General features: G+C 40.0%; 1 protein-coding gene and 1 pseudogene across 2 annotated transcripts in view; both read left to right on the forward strand.

Moving 5' to 3' along the window:
• The first annotated feature begins 680 nt into the window (after positions 1 to 680).
• The window catches only part of PRDM1 (PR/SET domain 1), a 21,910-nt gene continuing 6,062 nt past the window's right edge, over positions 681 to 16,528 (forward strand). Inside the window, exons 1-4 of one of the 2 annotated variants that reach the window (XM_006926041.3) lie at positions 681 to 1,203; positions 2,761 to 3,009; positions 9,584 to 9,703; positions 13,021 to 13,273. In XM_006926041.3, coding sequence (XP_006926103.1) covers positions 1,162 to 1,203; positions 2,761 to 3,009; positions 9,584 to 9,703; positions 13,021 to 13,273 — 664 coding nt within the window. In that variant the 5' untranslated portion in view covers positions 681 to 1,161. The remainder of the gene's footprint in view (positions 1,204 to 2,760; positions 3,010 to 9,583; positions 9,704 to 13,020; positions 13,274 to 16,528) is intronic. The other variant, XM_006926040.3, reaches the window with a different exon arrangement.
• On the forward strand, positions 6,238 to 6,353 carry LOC112474339 (annotated as a pseudogene).

The following is a 16,528-nucleotide window of genomic DNA, read 5'->3' on the forward strand; positions in this document are numbered from 1 at the left end:
GCCATCATCACAGGATGTCCTTCCTTCAACAGAAGACTGACTGGGGCTGTAGGAAAAGCGGGACAAGGCTCAGAATGAGCCCCACTAATTACTGCCTCCGTCTGCCTTCCACTTGCAGTGACCAGTTCAACATTCCCTTTAACTGAGAAACGATTAATGCTATACACTTCGCTTACACACTACACTGCTCACACACTCCTCGGAAGTATGGCTGTGGGGTTTGGGAGGGGAGAAAAGGCAAAGAAACTAATCTGTAAGATGATAACTTTTTCCTATTTCGCTATTTACTAAATAGTTAAAATAGGGAAGTTCTGCCAAATTTCAATGCATTTTGGTTGGGAGAAATGGAAGCTTAGAGGGTGTGTGTGTGTGTGTGTGTGTGTGTGTGTGTGCGCGCGCGCGCGCGCATGTGTGTGTGAACACACCTGGCTCTGCTTGGCCTAGGGGAGGGACCTCAGGGGAAGGGCAAGGCTCAGGAGCTTGAGGACTAGACAGCTACATTTTATTACATTAGCTGCAAAAATAATTCACTTGCTCTTTTCAAGTAAGTTTTGTATAATCTGTAGCGATGGATTTGAACCGAGGAACTACAACATTTTACGCTAATTTTTTGGTTTCTCTTAATGTAAAGAATGTTAGCCCCCTTATAAAGCCACAGCAGGAAGGAGGGCGGTCTGGAGTATTTAGAATACAATACAGCTCGAGCAAACGTTGAGGTTAAGTGCCTTCAAAGGGGAGTAGGAAGATTCCAAGTAAATGTTGAGATTCACATGCGAAGAGAGGAAGCTGTCGCAGGCTCGCAATCGGGGGGGAAAGCACTGGGCTGGGCAAAGCGCGGCTCCGCCGAGTCCAGGTGTGGCCACGCCTCCCACTTCAAGCTGGTGTTGAGTGAGTCGGACGAATGGGAAATCTCCTTCAGGGAGGGGATAGGAGACGCGGCGTTGGTTAACACAGACTGAAAGTGCTGCGGCGAGACTCGGTCCTCCAGTGCTGCGGCGAGGCAGAGCAGCGCGCAGCACCTGTCCGCCGCCGAGGGCCGGGACGCGGGCGCCCGGGCTGCCTTAGATAAGGAGGGAACCGCCGAGGTGCGCGTCAGTCCCAGCCCGCGAGGGGACGCGGAGGAAATGTGGGCTGTGTAGAGATGAGCGACACTTATCTCCAATGTTGGATATTTGCTTGGAAAAACGTGTGGGTACGACCTTGGTAAGGAACTTGATCTTGTTTTTAAATCTGAAATTGATCTGAAAACTTTTTTTTTTTTGTAACGTAGTCGCGGTAGAAACCAGAAATGCTTCTGCTTTAAGGCACTTAGAACTGTCAAACATTTGTAAGACTTTTTCCTTATGAATCATTAACCCTTTCAGTTCTAGGCATAATTGTCAGTTCATTGAAATTTCAGTAACGGCAACCGCCCACCCCTCGTCAAACAAAGTAACTATTCTGGGTTGGCTTAATTTTAAATTTTTTGTTTTATTTTAACATCTCTTTGGCATCGTGACTGTACACGTTGCGACTAAATAAAAATAAGCGAAGTTGTTTAAACTGTAACTGAAGGAAAGATAACTTCGCCTCTGACTTTTTTGAAGAGCATCATATTTAGGAAAGAGATAGAAGAATATAGAAACCACCTTGAAGGACTTCCACAGTGCTATGTTTACATTCAAAGGAGGGCATGCTCTTACGTGGAAATGATACCCATGTTCCTTTTTATCAGCATGTCTCTATGGGAAAACATTGCAGAAGTTGATTACCTTTTATTTCTCTTTGGAAAGCACTTTTCCTGCGGGTGAGGGGAGACTTGCGGAAACATCCTTATCCATTTACAAGTGGAAGCTGAACGTGTCCTCTGAGTCCTCTCTATTTGTTATAACTTTAGTTACAGTAAACTGTAGCACATCAGTGACTTCTGGGAATTTGTACACTTTCAGATTTAAATGGAAAGTGCTATTTGTGGCTGAGAGCTCCTGAAGGAATTCTCTCCTGGGAATTCCTATGTTTTGTTTTTGATTTTTCAAATTGGCGTGAGATGCCCACAAGTCCAAAGACACTGTGGGGCGTTTTCCCCCCTTCACCCAGTTTTCTTCCTCTTTTCCTGTGGTCCAAATAATTTCTGAAAAGCTGTACCTCGGTGATGCTGGCAGGAAAAGATCCTTTCCAGTCTTGAGAGGATGAAAGACAGCATGCAGCGGGTGGAGGGGGGGCAAGTTGTTTTGAAAGTTGTTTTGCCTTGGGAGCTGGTGGGAAACTTCAGTCTTCCCCATTTGGAAAAGGCAGGCTGGGTTCCGCTCCTGCACCACACGCGCTTTCCATTTTTAGCTTCATTCACAGGCAGACAGAGCTCCTTCCTCTTCCTCTCCTTGTTTGTGACACTTTTCTGAGGCAGCTTTTCCACAGCGCTGAGGGTCTGGCAGCCATGACCCCAGGCGTTCTGGGACACAGGACCGAGTGCCCACAACATTTTTCTGCTGTGAGAGGTAAAGCCAAGGATTGTTCCGAGGAGGTTCTTCCCCCACCCCGAAGTTGCCACATTCTTTTTTTTTTTTTTTTTTTTTGCTTCTTCTTTTTTTAAACTTAGAGTAGCATTCTGAAACCCTGCTTCTTCAAGGCAATCTTCTTTACATGGCTTTTTGGCTCTTGTTCAACTGTACCAAGCACTCTTCATCTGCATTTAAAGTCTTCAGACTATTGTATTAGTCATAGCCTCTCGGTGGAGAGAGCCACAGGACAATGGGGATTAAAGGCCTTCCCCTTCTCTTCCAGGCTGCCCCCAAGTGTAGCTCCAGCGCTGTGAGGTTTCAAGGGTTGGCAGAGGGGACTGAGGGGACCATGAAAATGGACATGGAGGACGCGGATCTGACTCTGTGGACAGAGGCTGAGTTTGAAGAGAAGTGTACATACATTGTGAACGACCACCCCTGGGATTCTGGAGCCGACGGAGGGACTTCTGTTCAGGCAGAGGCATCCTTACCCAGGAATCTGCTTTTCAAATATGCCACAAACAGCAAAGAGGTAAGCCTCTGGTTTATTGCCGAAGAAGATTGGCATCTGAGGCCAAATCTCCCTACTTGCCCTTGAGGCCTCCTATCTCTGTGAGAATCTGTAAGTACCAGTAAATAATTGATCACTTACTTCATGTCTTCCTTTGCTTTCTCTTTGCTTAAGTCAGTCCTGTCTCACTTCCTTCAGCCCTCCACTGTTCCATACTAATTAGTAAACAGTAAAATCTTTTGGCAAGATGACATGTCTTGGAAAAGCCGAATTGTAGCACGGGGTGGGCAAAATTGTCAGCGAGCTGAGAGAAAGCCGCTGCCCATGCTGTACTCACTGGCCCTGGGTCCCCCAGGTGTACGATAGCTTTTGAGGGAGAAAACTTTTTCTTAGAAAAAACATTTGTTATAGTTTTTTTTTGTTGTTGTTCTCCTTTTGGTCATTAGATGGCTTTATTCTTTTTAACAAGCCAGCTTTATTGGCTGGGTTTCTAAAATTATTCTCAAAACCCTGAGGTGTTTATGAACTGAAGTGATGGCATAAACCGTGAAGAGGTTCATGTAAAAGTGTCCTCTGTCCGGATGACTTCAGACATCACTGTTTATCTGCGGAAGCTACTCTGCTGGGCTGGCAGGCTGATTCCTCACTGGCCTCTGAAGTGGGTACACTCTTTGTTGCTTCAAAGGGGCCGAAAACCCCAACTTGGAATGAGCAAAGGATTTGTGTTTACCCTTTTATATAACAATTATAGTGAGGCGTGATGTTTAGCTGTGAAGTAACTTGCAGAACCACCTCTTGTTTCCAGCACTCGGCTACTGCAGTTGCTCTCACTGCTGCTGGGCTGAGTTGAAGGAATCCAGCTCTCAGCTGACTTCGTACCACCACCGTGGCCACAGGTCACTGTCAGTTCTGTTCCTTCAGAGAGTAGTGAGAAGAGGATCATTTGCGATAAGTCGATACTGGGACTGTTCGTTACAGCCATGGCAAATCATTTTCCTCCTTCCCTAAGGAACAGCATTTGAAGGAGCCGGGGAGCCTGTTTGGGAAATACTTTGTCTCTTTCCTGTTTGTGTCTGAGTTCAGTGTTTTTGGTGAGGGGGAGACACAGCTGTCTAAAATTAAATAGAGCAACTCTGCTTTGCGTTTCATTAAAGAGTAACCTTTTTTTTCCCCCCTGCTGGGAGAGTAAAGGCAGATTGTACAAAAAGCAAAATTTAAATTGTAGTTGTACATGAACGTTACTAAAAATTTAACCCCAGAGGTCGGCCTTAATTATACCTCTTTCTAAAGTAACATTCTTCTCAGTAGAAAGTCTCTTAATATGTGGCCCCTGGAATCAATGTAGGATTTGTTTCAGTATTTAAGGTTTGGCTGTGGCTTTAAAAGGTGTAGTGTGTTTTTTCCCATATCAGATTTGACCAAATAGTGGTCTGTTCCCAGGGTTTACTTGTGCCGTGTTGCCCTGTCCAACCCATTGGGGTTGAAATAAATCTCCATTCTGTGGGTCATCTTTGCTTTTTAATTCTACAATGTGCTTATCCTCAATTCAGCTCTTAGCTCAAGTTTTTCAATTTCCATCATTCTATTTTAAATCATAGTTAAATCAGGCAATGCCCTTCGATCACATAGTCCAAGGTTCAGAAAGATAGTCACTTACCCAAGCTGTGTAGTTAGAGCCAGCACTGAGACTTAGAGCAAAGTTCTGACTTCCCCAGCCAGTGCCTCTTGATTATGCCACTCTGGCCCCTCTTGGTGTCACTGTGGTTTTATTTATCATCTGAACACATTTCAGACTGATCCTTTATTAAGCTTGTTTAGTTTTTTTTTCCCTCTGAACGTATAGCTCCCTATTTTAGTACGTTCAGCATGCAAAAAAATAAAATAAAATAAAATGCAGTACCTATATTCTTAAAGAGGGTCCTTCAAAACTAACCTAATAAGAGATCAGGGTTCTCTTATTCTATTTTCCTGTGTTTTATTTAACTGAAACATTTGCCTAGAAGAGTACGTCTTCAGTCCCGAATCATAAAAGCAATCAGAAAACCAACGTAAATACAATACTGTCTTAAGCTGACTCTGGAATTTGTACCTGTTTTTCTGTTTCTCCCATCCTCCTTTTTGAACTTTGGGAAAGGACAGCTCCATTCACGTGGTGAAAGAGGACTCTGGAGTTGGGCCATTGTGGCTATGATTGCTGCAAACCAGTTCAGAACAGAGACCTTTAGGATTGATGAAATGTTTACATTACCATTACTCAGTTAGTCCTTTCAGTCCCATAAACTGTGGAAATAGGAAAAAAGCTCTTCTACACGCAGTTTTTATCTGACTGATTTGACTGATTTAACTTGCCGTTCTTTAAATGTTTTCATTTAAGTAGTAGAAGATGTTACATTATGTACTATTGTGCTGACATACTTGGGGATTTTTTTTTAACAAGACCATTTTTCATTATGAGTTTGTGCTATGTGTCAGCACCTTTTTTCTTTCTTTTAGTTTAAAAACAAAACATACAAACCATATTTCTAATCCTGACCCTCATTTTTAGATTTGGTTTAGAATCATTCTGCACCTTTAATGAGGCGGTTCTTACTTCCTATTTCCAGAACTCAAACCAAATATAGATGTACTATTCAAAACCTTTAAAACTTTTGTAACTGATGAGTTATTCTTTTAGGGGGATTTTCCCCTTGTCCTCCTGAAATAATTTTCTATGAATACTTGAATACAGAAAGATCAATTTAAACATTTATATTTTAGAAGCGGTAGCCTGTACTGGGGTTAATTGCATTCTAGAAGCTCTGTGGCTCTCTCTGTCTGACCTCTCAAAGTCGTGTGGTGATAAACATCAGACCGATGATGGGACTAGCTCAGTGTCCATTTTGATTGAAGTCCATTATTAATTCTAGTCATCTGTAAAAAGTATCTCACCATAACGTGCAGTTCCCTTTTCTTCATACTGCCTTTTATTTGGGAGACAATGTACTGAGGCATTACTACATTTCCTATAATATAAAGGTAATTAAGGAGGAAACCTTTCAAAAACATGTCCATTCACTCCACCTCTTTGAAATAAATGGTATGCATTATAGGCTAAAGACTTGGTCCATAAAAGAGTTCTAGTTATCTCAATGAGATATCCATATATTCAAAATAGAATTTTAGGACGTGGTTCCATAGTATAGTGGTTAGCATGTCTGCTTTACACGCAGAAGGTCCTGGGTTCGTGCCCCGGTGGAGCCACGGTCCATGGTCTACGGCCATACCACCCTGAACAAGCCCGATGTCTGATCTCAGAAGCTAAGCAGGGTTGGGCCTGGTTAGTACTTGGATGAGAGACCACCTAGGAACACCAGGTGCTGTAGGCATAAATAATAATAAAAATAAAAATAAACAAAATAGAATTTTAATCGAATGAGGCATTTTTAGGAGGAGATTTGAGGAGAGGGAGAGATGGCTAGTAATTAAAATGATCTTAATGTAATCCAGGGTGAGGATGCTTATACCACATTTAGACCTGAATGATGTTTCCCCTCAAAACCCACTGCTGTCTGGAAGCCACGGACAGCAGGGTGTGTTCTGTAACTGAGGCTGCTGACAGAGACCGATCTGCCCACATGGCGGAAGGGTCAGCTCCATACATAACACAAGGCATTGAAGAGCTTCTGGAGGGCAAGGGAACATTGAAGCCTGTGTCCTGTCTCTGATAGGTTTATGGAAGGCACACAGCAGCCTGTCCCCAGCAGAAATTCTTTAGGACCCTGGTCAGTTCCAATGAAGTTTCCTTCCTAAACTAGGTGAATACATTCTTAATTAGTCTTTTTAGAACTGCAAAATCCAAGGCACACACCAAGTCTTTCCGTATCTTTTGCTTGCTCCAAGGACAGAATGTTGTTGGCTAAGATTTACATCTGGATCTTTCCAGGGCCAGAGGGAGAACTATGACTTGATCTTCTACTTCCCATTAAAAACAACCCTGGTTCCTATTCCGCACCATAGTTACCTGGCGGAGCACTGTAATTTAACAATTGCAGCTCTTATGTCCTCTCTGAATAAGGTGTCTCAGATATGGATTCAAGATGAAGGTGTTTATCATGTATTAGAGTACTGGATTGGGAATAGATATAGATGGCATACAAGGAACACGATTCCTTCCAACCTCGAAATTCTACGGATTTGTGTCTCTCTCCATATGTGTGAGTTTGTATGTATCCTATAGTTCCGTGTGTAATAGGAACTTAAAATATTAAAGTTCTGTCCCCCTTGTAAAGAAAATCTAATATTGAGGCTCTTTTAATTGTTTGGGGCTTGAGGATTTTCATAGATCTCTCTTCCACCACAGACCCTCTTCTTTTCAGTTGTTCTATCTTGCCTGCTGTATTGCATTTGTAAGGTTTTAGATGGCAAGAGGTATTTCTGGTACTGCCTTATAGCTTCCCCAGTGACTTGCCCATAGTGCTCAAATAGGTGTTAGGTGGCTTATGTCTCCTGCAAATTCCTTTGTAGGAACAGGATTCCAGTAGACTTCTCTTTGGCCATAAGAGGATGTTCTGTGTTTTCCTAATGTAAAATTGGTAGCTGAAAAGTAAGAGGCCCATTGGTTAAAAGAATGGCAATTTGAAAAAAACAAAACAAAAAACCCTGACCTCAATGTAATTCGCCTTGTTGGTACTCAAGCTCTGACTCCTAAGACACTGTCTGCAAGAGACTATAATTTAAAACAAAGTCGACGAACCAGTTGAGTACCTTTCTTAAAATTACTGCTTTAAAGTGGATATGTTGAAAATATCAACTGCTAATTATTGGCTCACCAACAAATGACATTATTTGTTTTTCCTGTTCGTCATTTTAATATTATGGAATAATCACTCAAACATGAATGCCAAAGGATTGGCGTGTCATAGAAGTCAATTCCATGAATTTTTTAAATTCATTCGGTTCAATAATGTATCATAAACAGTGAGTCTCTGAATAAGTAAGTCTACTTAAGCTTTAGTATATATTTTTATCTCGAGACTGTCCTGAGGTGCTCCTGTCCTCAGTAGTTGTTCTGTCAACAAATACCAATAACTACAAACTATTATCGAAAGAGCACATAGATGTAAATGAAGGCAGAAGGAGAGGATGAAATGAACATCTGCTTTTTTCAGCTCTCTGCCAGAAATTCATAAAGAACCAAAAATAACACTAGCTCACCAACCTTGTTTCAACTTATGTTAGGTGTAGGAAAATATCTTATTTTCTGTCTTTCCAGTCTAGGTATGCTTCATTGACTTGTATAGTGAATACTAAATTGTTTTTTAAAAACTCATTGGCTGATAAGAAATGTACATGGGAAAGACCGGTTGTTCCTTCCTTATAGGTGTGCTTATTCTATATCTATTTAAACAGAGGTTTAAATTCTCAGTGCTATTTAATGAGGTGTCAGTGAATATCATAACCAAAATCTTAGATTCCACTGTGAACATTTATTGATTCATAAATTTGAGCCTACCATTTCAGGTATACAATTACACAGGAGCCACTAGGGATAATAAAAACTGGAAACAAATTTTATTTTTTACCTCTCCTCTTGGTCCATTTCAGTATAGTGTTTAGTAAGTAATTTCTTGGCTCTTTTGGATGAAAAGAAATAAAAATGGAAAAGTGAGTGAGTGAAAATCAAAACAAAACTAAGTGCAAAATGTTGTATAAAGGACTACTTGCAGAGCACTTTTTGAATAGTGATGAATTGCTTCCTGATTTGTGGTTGGTGATTTTTTTTCACCCCCCTGCCCCTAAAGAAATTTACGATCAAGGAGGAACTGGCATAGTTAACATGTTTCTTTACCAAGGCCCTACAAAGTCAGAATGTGTGATACATCCAGTCTGAGAAGGTCATTTCCTCAGATCTTAGAACCCACAACTCTCCTCAGTATAAATTCCATTTCAAAAGAGGACTTTTGACCACTGTGTAGTAGGAGATTCTAGAAAAGAACAAAAATTACAGTTAGTTGAAAGATCTTTCTTCGTAAAAGAGAACATGCAAGCTATATTTAAAAAAAAAAAAAAACAAACCTCATCTGGGATGAAAAAAAAATAGAATGCTTGGTTTCTGGTTCCTTAGGCCTTTGTGGAACAACCAAAAAGCATTATTTTGGTTTCTGAGGTTAAAACTATTTTATTCCTCTCAAATACACTGTTTATGGTTTGAGAGAGAAGGAGAAATAAGAAACTAGGAGCAGGCCAAAATGGTCTAACCTGGACTATCTAATTCTGCAGTATCTGATTCTCGTTCTAAAACAGAATGGTTACCCTCTCTGTTCTTCTAGCATAAAAAGTAATGAAAACAAAGGACCCTCAGTCACTGGAGAATAATCCTCCAGGCTATTTTAATGCTTTGTTGAATATTTGTTTATGACCTAGGAGTTTCAAAAATGGTCTTGCCCTAAGGTGAAACTCGTTGTTAATTATGTAGGCGCCACTAATGTCTGCTCTCCATACCATAATGTCCTCATCACTGGTTGCAATGACCACTTGACAAATCAATTCATTGAATTAAAAAGATTGGTTAATATTTTATAGTCCAGTAACCGTTTCATACATTTTACCCCTTTAGGTTATTGGAGTGATGAGTAAAGAATACATACCAAAGGGAACACGGTTTGGACCTCTAATAGGTGAAATCTACACCAATGATACCGTTCCCAAGAACGCTAACAGGAAATATTTTTGGCGGGTAAGTAGGAAAAATTCTTCCAGACTCATTAAATATTAAGAAAAAAAAATGGAGCTAGAATTGCTGGGTCACTTCCTTTTTCAACCTGTACTGGGCCTCGCCACAAGTATTCAGGGTTCCCATGGACGCAGAATTCTAAGCGAGTGTGAAGAAACTGGCTCAGTGTTTGGCCCTGGAGAAACAGCCTGTAAGTGGTTTGGGATGGAGATATGGACTATATGTGAATCTTAATTTTTGCAATTCATCGAGCTTTGTGATGAAAGAAAACAGTTTGTTACTTGCCTCAAGGGTAAGTTCATTTGCATTTCTCTGCAAGGAAGTAGTAATGAGTCACCAAGCCTTAGATTTCACCTCTTCTTGATTTCTTGCTGAGTTAACGTTAATTGAATGGGAGAATAATCATATATGATTTGTCTTGAAAATAAATGTCATTAAGGAAGGATGGAAGGAAGTTGGCACTGACGGGAATGGAGATGGACCTCGGGACTAGTCTGCACCATAAAACTATGGGATTTGACTATGTATGTAGATTACACCCATAGCATCAGGAAAATGCTTGCAATCATGCAAGATGATAAACTCCCCTATAACAGCCAGTCAAAAAGTCTGGCCAATGCAGTTTTCTTTGGAATATCAGGTTAGAAAGGACCACAAAGTTGAACTAATTAGATGGAACCCTTGGGTAGAAGACCCTGAACTAGGAGTGAACAGAGAACAATGTCAGACTGCTTTCCATTTTCCCGTAGATCTCTCTGGGATATTAAGTTTACCTCAATTAGAAAATAAAAGTACACTTACAAAATTTATAAGTAATTTTTCATACATACTTACATAAAAATCACATGACTGCTGCGGAGCCATTATTTGAATTCTTTTCAGAAATAGCTGAACGGTAACAAACAAAAATTGGATTGTACTTACTTTGGCCAGTATTCACCTAGAACGCTTATATCTTTGGACAAGTATCTTGATAAAAGACATATTTGAGGACCATTCAGAAGCTGTTTCCTAAGACTTTTTTTTAAATCCGGGAAGTTTCGCGTTTTTAGATTTATTATACTATTTCTAAGCAAAAGAGAGCACTAAGAATTGTGCATGCTCAATTTTTATTTAGTAACTACTCGTGCTTAAAATGCATGATTTATAATGGGCAAAATGTAAGAGAGCGCATTTTTGCTTTTACTGCCAATAAAGTCTTGTCAGACGGGAGCCCTAAAGGTATATAATTCTTGGAGTCGCAGGTCTGAATTAAGACGATCTAGCATAAATTTCATTTATTCATGGTCATTTCGACAAATGGCAAGAAATACCTAAGAACCTCTTATCTCTGCCCCGGTTCCCTGGTTCTCTAAGTAACTGAAATGCTTTTCTTGGGGAGGATTTATTTGAATCATTTTTTCACATGCAAAGGATATTGTAGGAGATAACTTCCCACATGTTGTTAAAAGCATCCTGATTTTGCTGGCAGGAATATGAACATCTGTTGTAAGGAAAGAAAGTTTCATGCAAATTACACAGTCAAAGAAGAGAAGGGATGTTCAAGTTGAGAAACCAGTGACATTTCTTGTAACTGTACTATGAGTCAGCACGTTTTTAATCTTCTTGATAATATATGGAAATGTAGTGAGGTGATAGGGAGCAGTGTTCATTTGACGTATGCATTATTTTATTTTCTTGTGGGTGTGTGTGTGTGTATGTGACTTCATGGCATCGATATTTCTGTTTTTAAACGAGGATACAGTAAATTGTAGTCCGTGGAAGGCTGACTGGAATCAACACACCCGTAGCTTTAGAAAGCAGTTTCCGCCCAGCGAAGAGTGCAAGAGCGATGGAACCCCATGTTCCTGGAAGTTTGCACATCAGAGTAAACAAACTTGAAAACCCCTCTTGATAGCAGAATTCACCCAGCCTTGTTCCATTTTCTCTTAGCAAAACACACCGCAAAAGCTCTCACAAGCTGCTTTGATGAAGCCACATGTATTTCCCCCTTCAGAATTTACAGGAAGTTACTCTTAAAAGAAAGTGATTCTGGTGTTTACTGCCCGCGTTAAAGGGACAGAGTTCCTTTTTGTCTCTGATAAAGTTTGAACGAAATACAGAACCGATTTATAGACTAACGCAGTCAGTATGTGACTAAGAACAAAGCAATAACCTGCTGTCCGGTTAGAGCAATTTCTGCTACGAACCATGCCTCACTACTTGGAGACTACAAGTTGCAGATGACCAGGTATTGATTATATAAGTATAAGGAAATACTTAAGTCTGAAGAAAAGGGTGGTACATCTTAAAAAGAGGGAGAGAGAGAAACTTTCTGTGGAAGGGTAAGGAGTTTGCTTATGAACTAATTTCAGTAAGAACAGATATTTTGATGCGCCCTGTTTTGACCTCTGCCTTTTTACTGAGTGGCCTGAGTGCATCTGTTAACCAGCAGTTATTACTATGGGGCAAACTTTGAATTCTTCATTACGCGTTGCCTTTAAAGAACGACATAGTATCTTCCTGTTCTTTTTCCAAAAACACATGCCTATGACTCTGAGTCGGTGTTTTGACCAACCTCCTCACAGAGACGAGGGTTCCCTCTTCCCTCTTTTGACAAGGCCATACATGTTTATCAAGAGGAAAAGTGATTCTTCAGTAGACTGTCAAATTCTGGCTTCTGTCCCGGTGTTCTCTTTGTTATGGCAGGTGAAGTTCACCTTTGCCCCACCCAGTGTTTCCACAAAAAGGCAAGGTTCCAAGTATTCATATGAACAAGTGTTACTTCTGGACTCAGAGGCTTGGGGGTGGAGGATGTTTGCATAGTTTAAGCCTTGGGCGGGGGTGTAGGAAATGGCAAGTACAGAGGCCATAGAAAAAGTTGAGAGACTCAGTTTGACGTATTCACTCGGCTTGGTCTTCTACCCAGTGACTCAAAGCATTAAAAGCCAGCATAATCGGAACTCAAGTTAGTAGTATCGCCCATCTGCCATTCGCTGTTGTAGCAAAAGTAGGACTCTGTGGTGGTTTGATCTGTCTGTTGGCAGCTCCTTAAATGAAATTTTGTGTTTCGTTCATCTGTTATTTTCCCCCACACGTGAAAAGATGATAAAACCGAAATGGAAAAGGTAACTGACAAAGTGCGTCTTACCTGTTTCCGCCCTTATTTCTGCTGATTCAAGACTACCCTGGCTACAGCGATTAGATTCTTTTTCTAACTAAGCAACAGGAGACCAGAAATCACACAGAGTACTTGCTGTGTTTATTCTTAGAGGTGCAGGGGAAGCTTCCCCTGGCTTTGGGGCTGACTCTTTAACATGTCTGCCTTCTCTTTTGGACAGATCTATTCCAGAGGGGAGCTTCACCACTTCATTGATGGCTTTAATGAGGAGAAAAGCAACTGGATGCGCTATGTGAATCCTGCACACTCTGCCCGGGAGCAAAACCTGGCTGCATGTCAGAACGGGATGAACATCTACTTCTACACCATTAAGCCCATCCCTGCCAACCAGGAGCTTCTTGTGTGGTATTGTCGGGACTTTGCAGAAAGGCTTCACTACCCTTATCCTGGAGAGCTGACAATGATGAATCTCAGTAAGTGGATTACAGAACAAAAAAATTTTAAATACCAGTCATTCATGTCAGTCCTGCCCCTATGAGCTAATAACATGTTGTTTAATTATATGGCTTCATCTGTTGGGCCAAGTAGGTGGCTTAAACCAGGGACTAAGAAGAGAGGAAAAATTTTTTTAGTTCCTATTTCCTATTATAAAACTTGATCATTTAAAAAGTATTAAGAGCTACTTTGAGTGTCAAAAAGTTACAGGAAGAAATACATGTTCAATTTTAATCTATCTAAAAGGGAGCAAGTAGGAGTATTAGACATTGGTCCTGACATGCCGAGCATACAAGATATAGCCCCTTGTTTGTGGTAATTTGCCAGGGCTTAAAATGTGTATTGGCGTATTGTAGAGATGCACATTTGGTTACCAAGTTATGGTCTGATGTGGAACATAAAAGATTGATTGCAGAAAAACTCACAGCTATAATTTTCAAATACTATTCTAAATGAATAACAAGATTTTATATCTTAGCTTCCTTCCTTATGGTAAAAACCTAATTATCTGATAACCTGATCAGTATTGCAGTAGCCACCTATACTTTATCTTAACGAGTTCTCAGTTCCTTAGGTTTATAAGCTTTTACTTTTTTATTTGGTTAAAGATGCTATCGTGACCTCTCTTAGACATTCTCAAGTGATCTCTATGAATGATTTAAGAATTACCATAAAATGCCAACCTGTTGTAACTATAGCTGCGTTCTCAGTTACACTAAGTTTTAAAGCATTTTTTAAAATTAAATTTAAATTTTTAAATTAAATTTTAAACCTTTTCAGTTTAAAAGTTTCAGCATTTAAATGCTGAAATTTTTGTAACTTTTTGTTTCGATATCATTTCAAACTTAAGAATAAGTTGCAAGACTAATTCAAGGAATTCCCAGACACCCTTTATCCAGATTCATCAATCATTGATATGCTGTCCCGTTTGCTTTATCTGAAAGCTAAATTGATTTAGTTCACACTTTTGCCTTTAAGACATTTGGAATGAATGTTAATATTAACATAGACTAGCATTTTGACTTCAGCTTTAGGACCAATTAACAAACCAATTACTTATCCTAGTCAGGTATAATCCAACGCTATAGCTATTTGGTGTTCATTCCACAGTGCCTAATTTACTTGATTTCTCTATGATCTCAAGTCTATATTTGTAGTTTTCTGAAAAGCAGGAGCTATAAAAGCTTAAGGACCCCTCCTCCTCATAGAATCACCTTTTAAATTTGTGTTCGTGGTACACACACACACACACACACACACACACACACCCCCTGAGCTTCAGGAAGAAGTCTTAGAATGTTCAGAAATAAACTGGCTTTCGGCATGAGCATGATAGGTATAATCAGGTCCTGGCCAAAGGTAGCTCTGTTCTTTTCCCTCATCTCTCTTCAGCGCTCTCAGGAATCTTCTGTCATGTCCCAGGAGCCATTCAGCTATTTCACCACCTGTATATGCTGGACCCAGTGCTCAGGGCCCAGTTTAAAAGACAACTTATATTCTAGCGGGGCATCTCATGGAGACATGTGCTGCTTCCTCCTAACTTTCTCAGCATAGTGAGTCACTTCCTCTCGAGGGTCTCCTTACATTCTTTGAGTTTAATCATTCATGAATTCAGAGAAACACTGATATTTTTTTAAACAGTAACTCCATTTCAGGTGACCCACCCCAGTGACTTTGCACCAACCACAAGAAAGCATTTTTGCATACGTCCCTCACTCTCTGCCAATCAAGGAAAGGTTTTGATGACCTCGTTTTTTGTTTTTTTTTTTTTATTCCCCATATGAAAGGCTTTGTGCAGTATTTTAAAATTCAAGGGCTTATCCTTTGTGTTCTGAAGCAACTTACCTACATCCTGTGAAATGACACCTATCTTCCTTCAAATATCTCTTTTAGCTTAGGCAGAATTTTTTTCTAAATGGTGGTTTAACATTTTCAAGTACCCTTCATTGTCTAGTTTTCATAGTAAAGAAGGAGAGTTAACAATAACCAGTCACATTAAGCCAAGACTCCCACTGCTAATTGTGAAACCAGTTGTCTTAGGTGTGGTAACTGATGATTGAGACTCTGATCAGGAAAATTTCCACTATTTCATCAGGCCTAATAGGTAGACTGTGTCTACAAGTGAGTTGTGTTGGGTTTCCATGCTTCAAGCACAATGAAGGTCTGTGCCAGGATCTCCGTGAGGGCTTTGAATGGTAGTGATGGTTCAACTAGTAGAGTTTTAAGAAGAGATTTGAAGCAAAGGTAAAGAAAAATAAGTAGGCAGAAATCACAAATTGGGATTTTTTTTTTTTTAAGGGGCTGGGGGATCGGAGCTATTAAGTTTAACTCCTACCCCTCCCAAGTTTTTTGGTATTTTTTTCTATCTAACTAACCCATCTAGAAAACAGTTGACCAAATTATAGACTTCTAAATGTTAATCTGCTTTCTCAGTTTCAGTTGAAAACAGACTTTGTTTTGCCTACTGCAGAACTTCTAGGTTCTTTCTTGTAGTCTTGGGGGTTCTTATTATAGATCGAAAATGTGAGTCGGCATAATTAAGCCATTCAGAGCCTTCAGAAGCAGTTCACTCTTGAAATGACTCTGACCGCCTACAGCCATTTAAGATTTAAGAACAAAAACAGATCTTGATTTTCTTTTTCATGTTAACTCAAGCTGCTGCTGAGTGGGAGAGTCAGAAATGACACCAATCCCACCGATTACTCAGCTGCTAAAGGATAATTTTTTGAAGTTTACCTTCGTATGGATGCCATGATTTCCACCTTAGAACATCTTAAGAAGGGCTCATGCTTTCCTCTGGATATTGTTTTGGAATAAGATATAAATTTGTTTTTATGAAGGCATAAGAAATAGCAAATATTTATTGTGGATTTATTACATGCCGGGCACTGTGTTAAGTATTTTGCGTAGAAAATGATGAATTCTGACTTTTTTGTTTGTTGGCTCAATCATTGGCTTTGTTTCAGTTCAATAATTGAATTAGTGAGGTGCTTAGGAAGAACACCTGACTAAATAGGAGGGACAGTGCTGTGGATGGACTTAAACTTTGTGCTTATGGCTGTAATTGGTTGAATTTTAGAATTAAAGGAATATTGAAGCCACTAATTAAGAGACTTAGATGTAGTTTGCTATATAAAAATTAAGAGACTTAGATGTAGTTTGCTATATAAAAATGGCAGAAAGTTATGACGATGAAGTGTTTTGTATTTTCATCATATTAAGGTGAGATCTTT

Source organism: Pteropus alecto, unplaced genomic scaffold (genome assembly GCF_000325575.1).
Source record: "Pteropus alecto unplaced genomic scaffold, ASM32557v1 scaffold79, whole genome shotgun sequence".
Classification (NCBI taxonomy): Eukaryota; Metazoa; Chordata; class Mammalia; order Chiroptera; family Pteropodidae; genus Pteropus; species Pteropus alecto.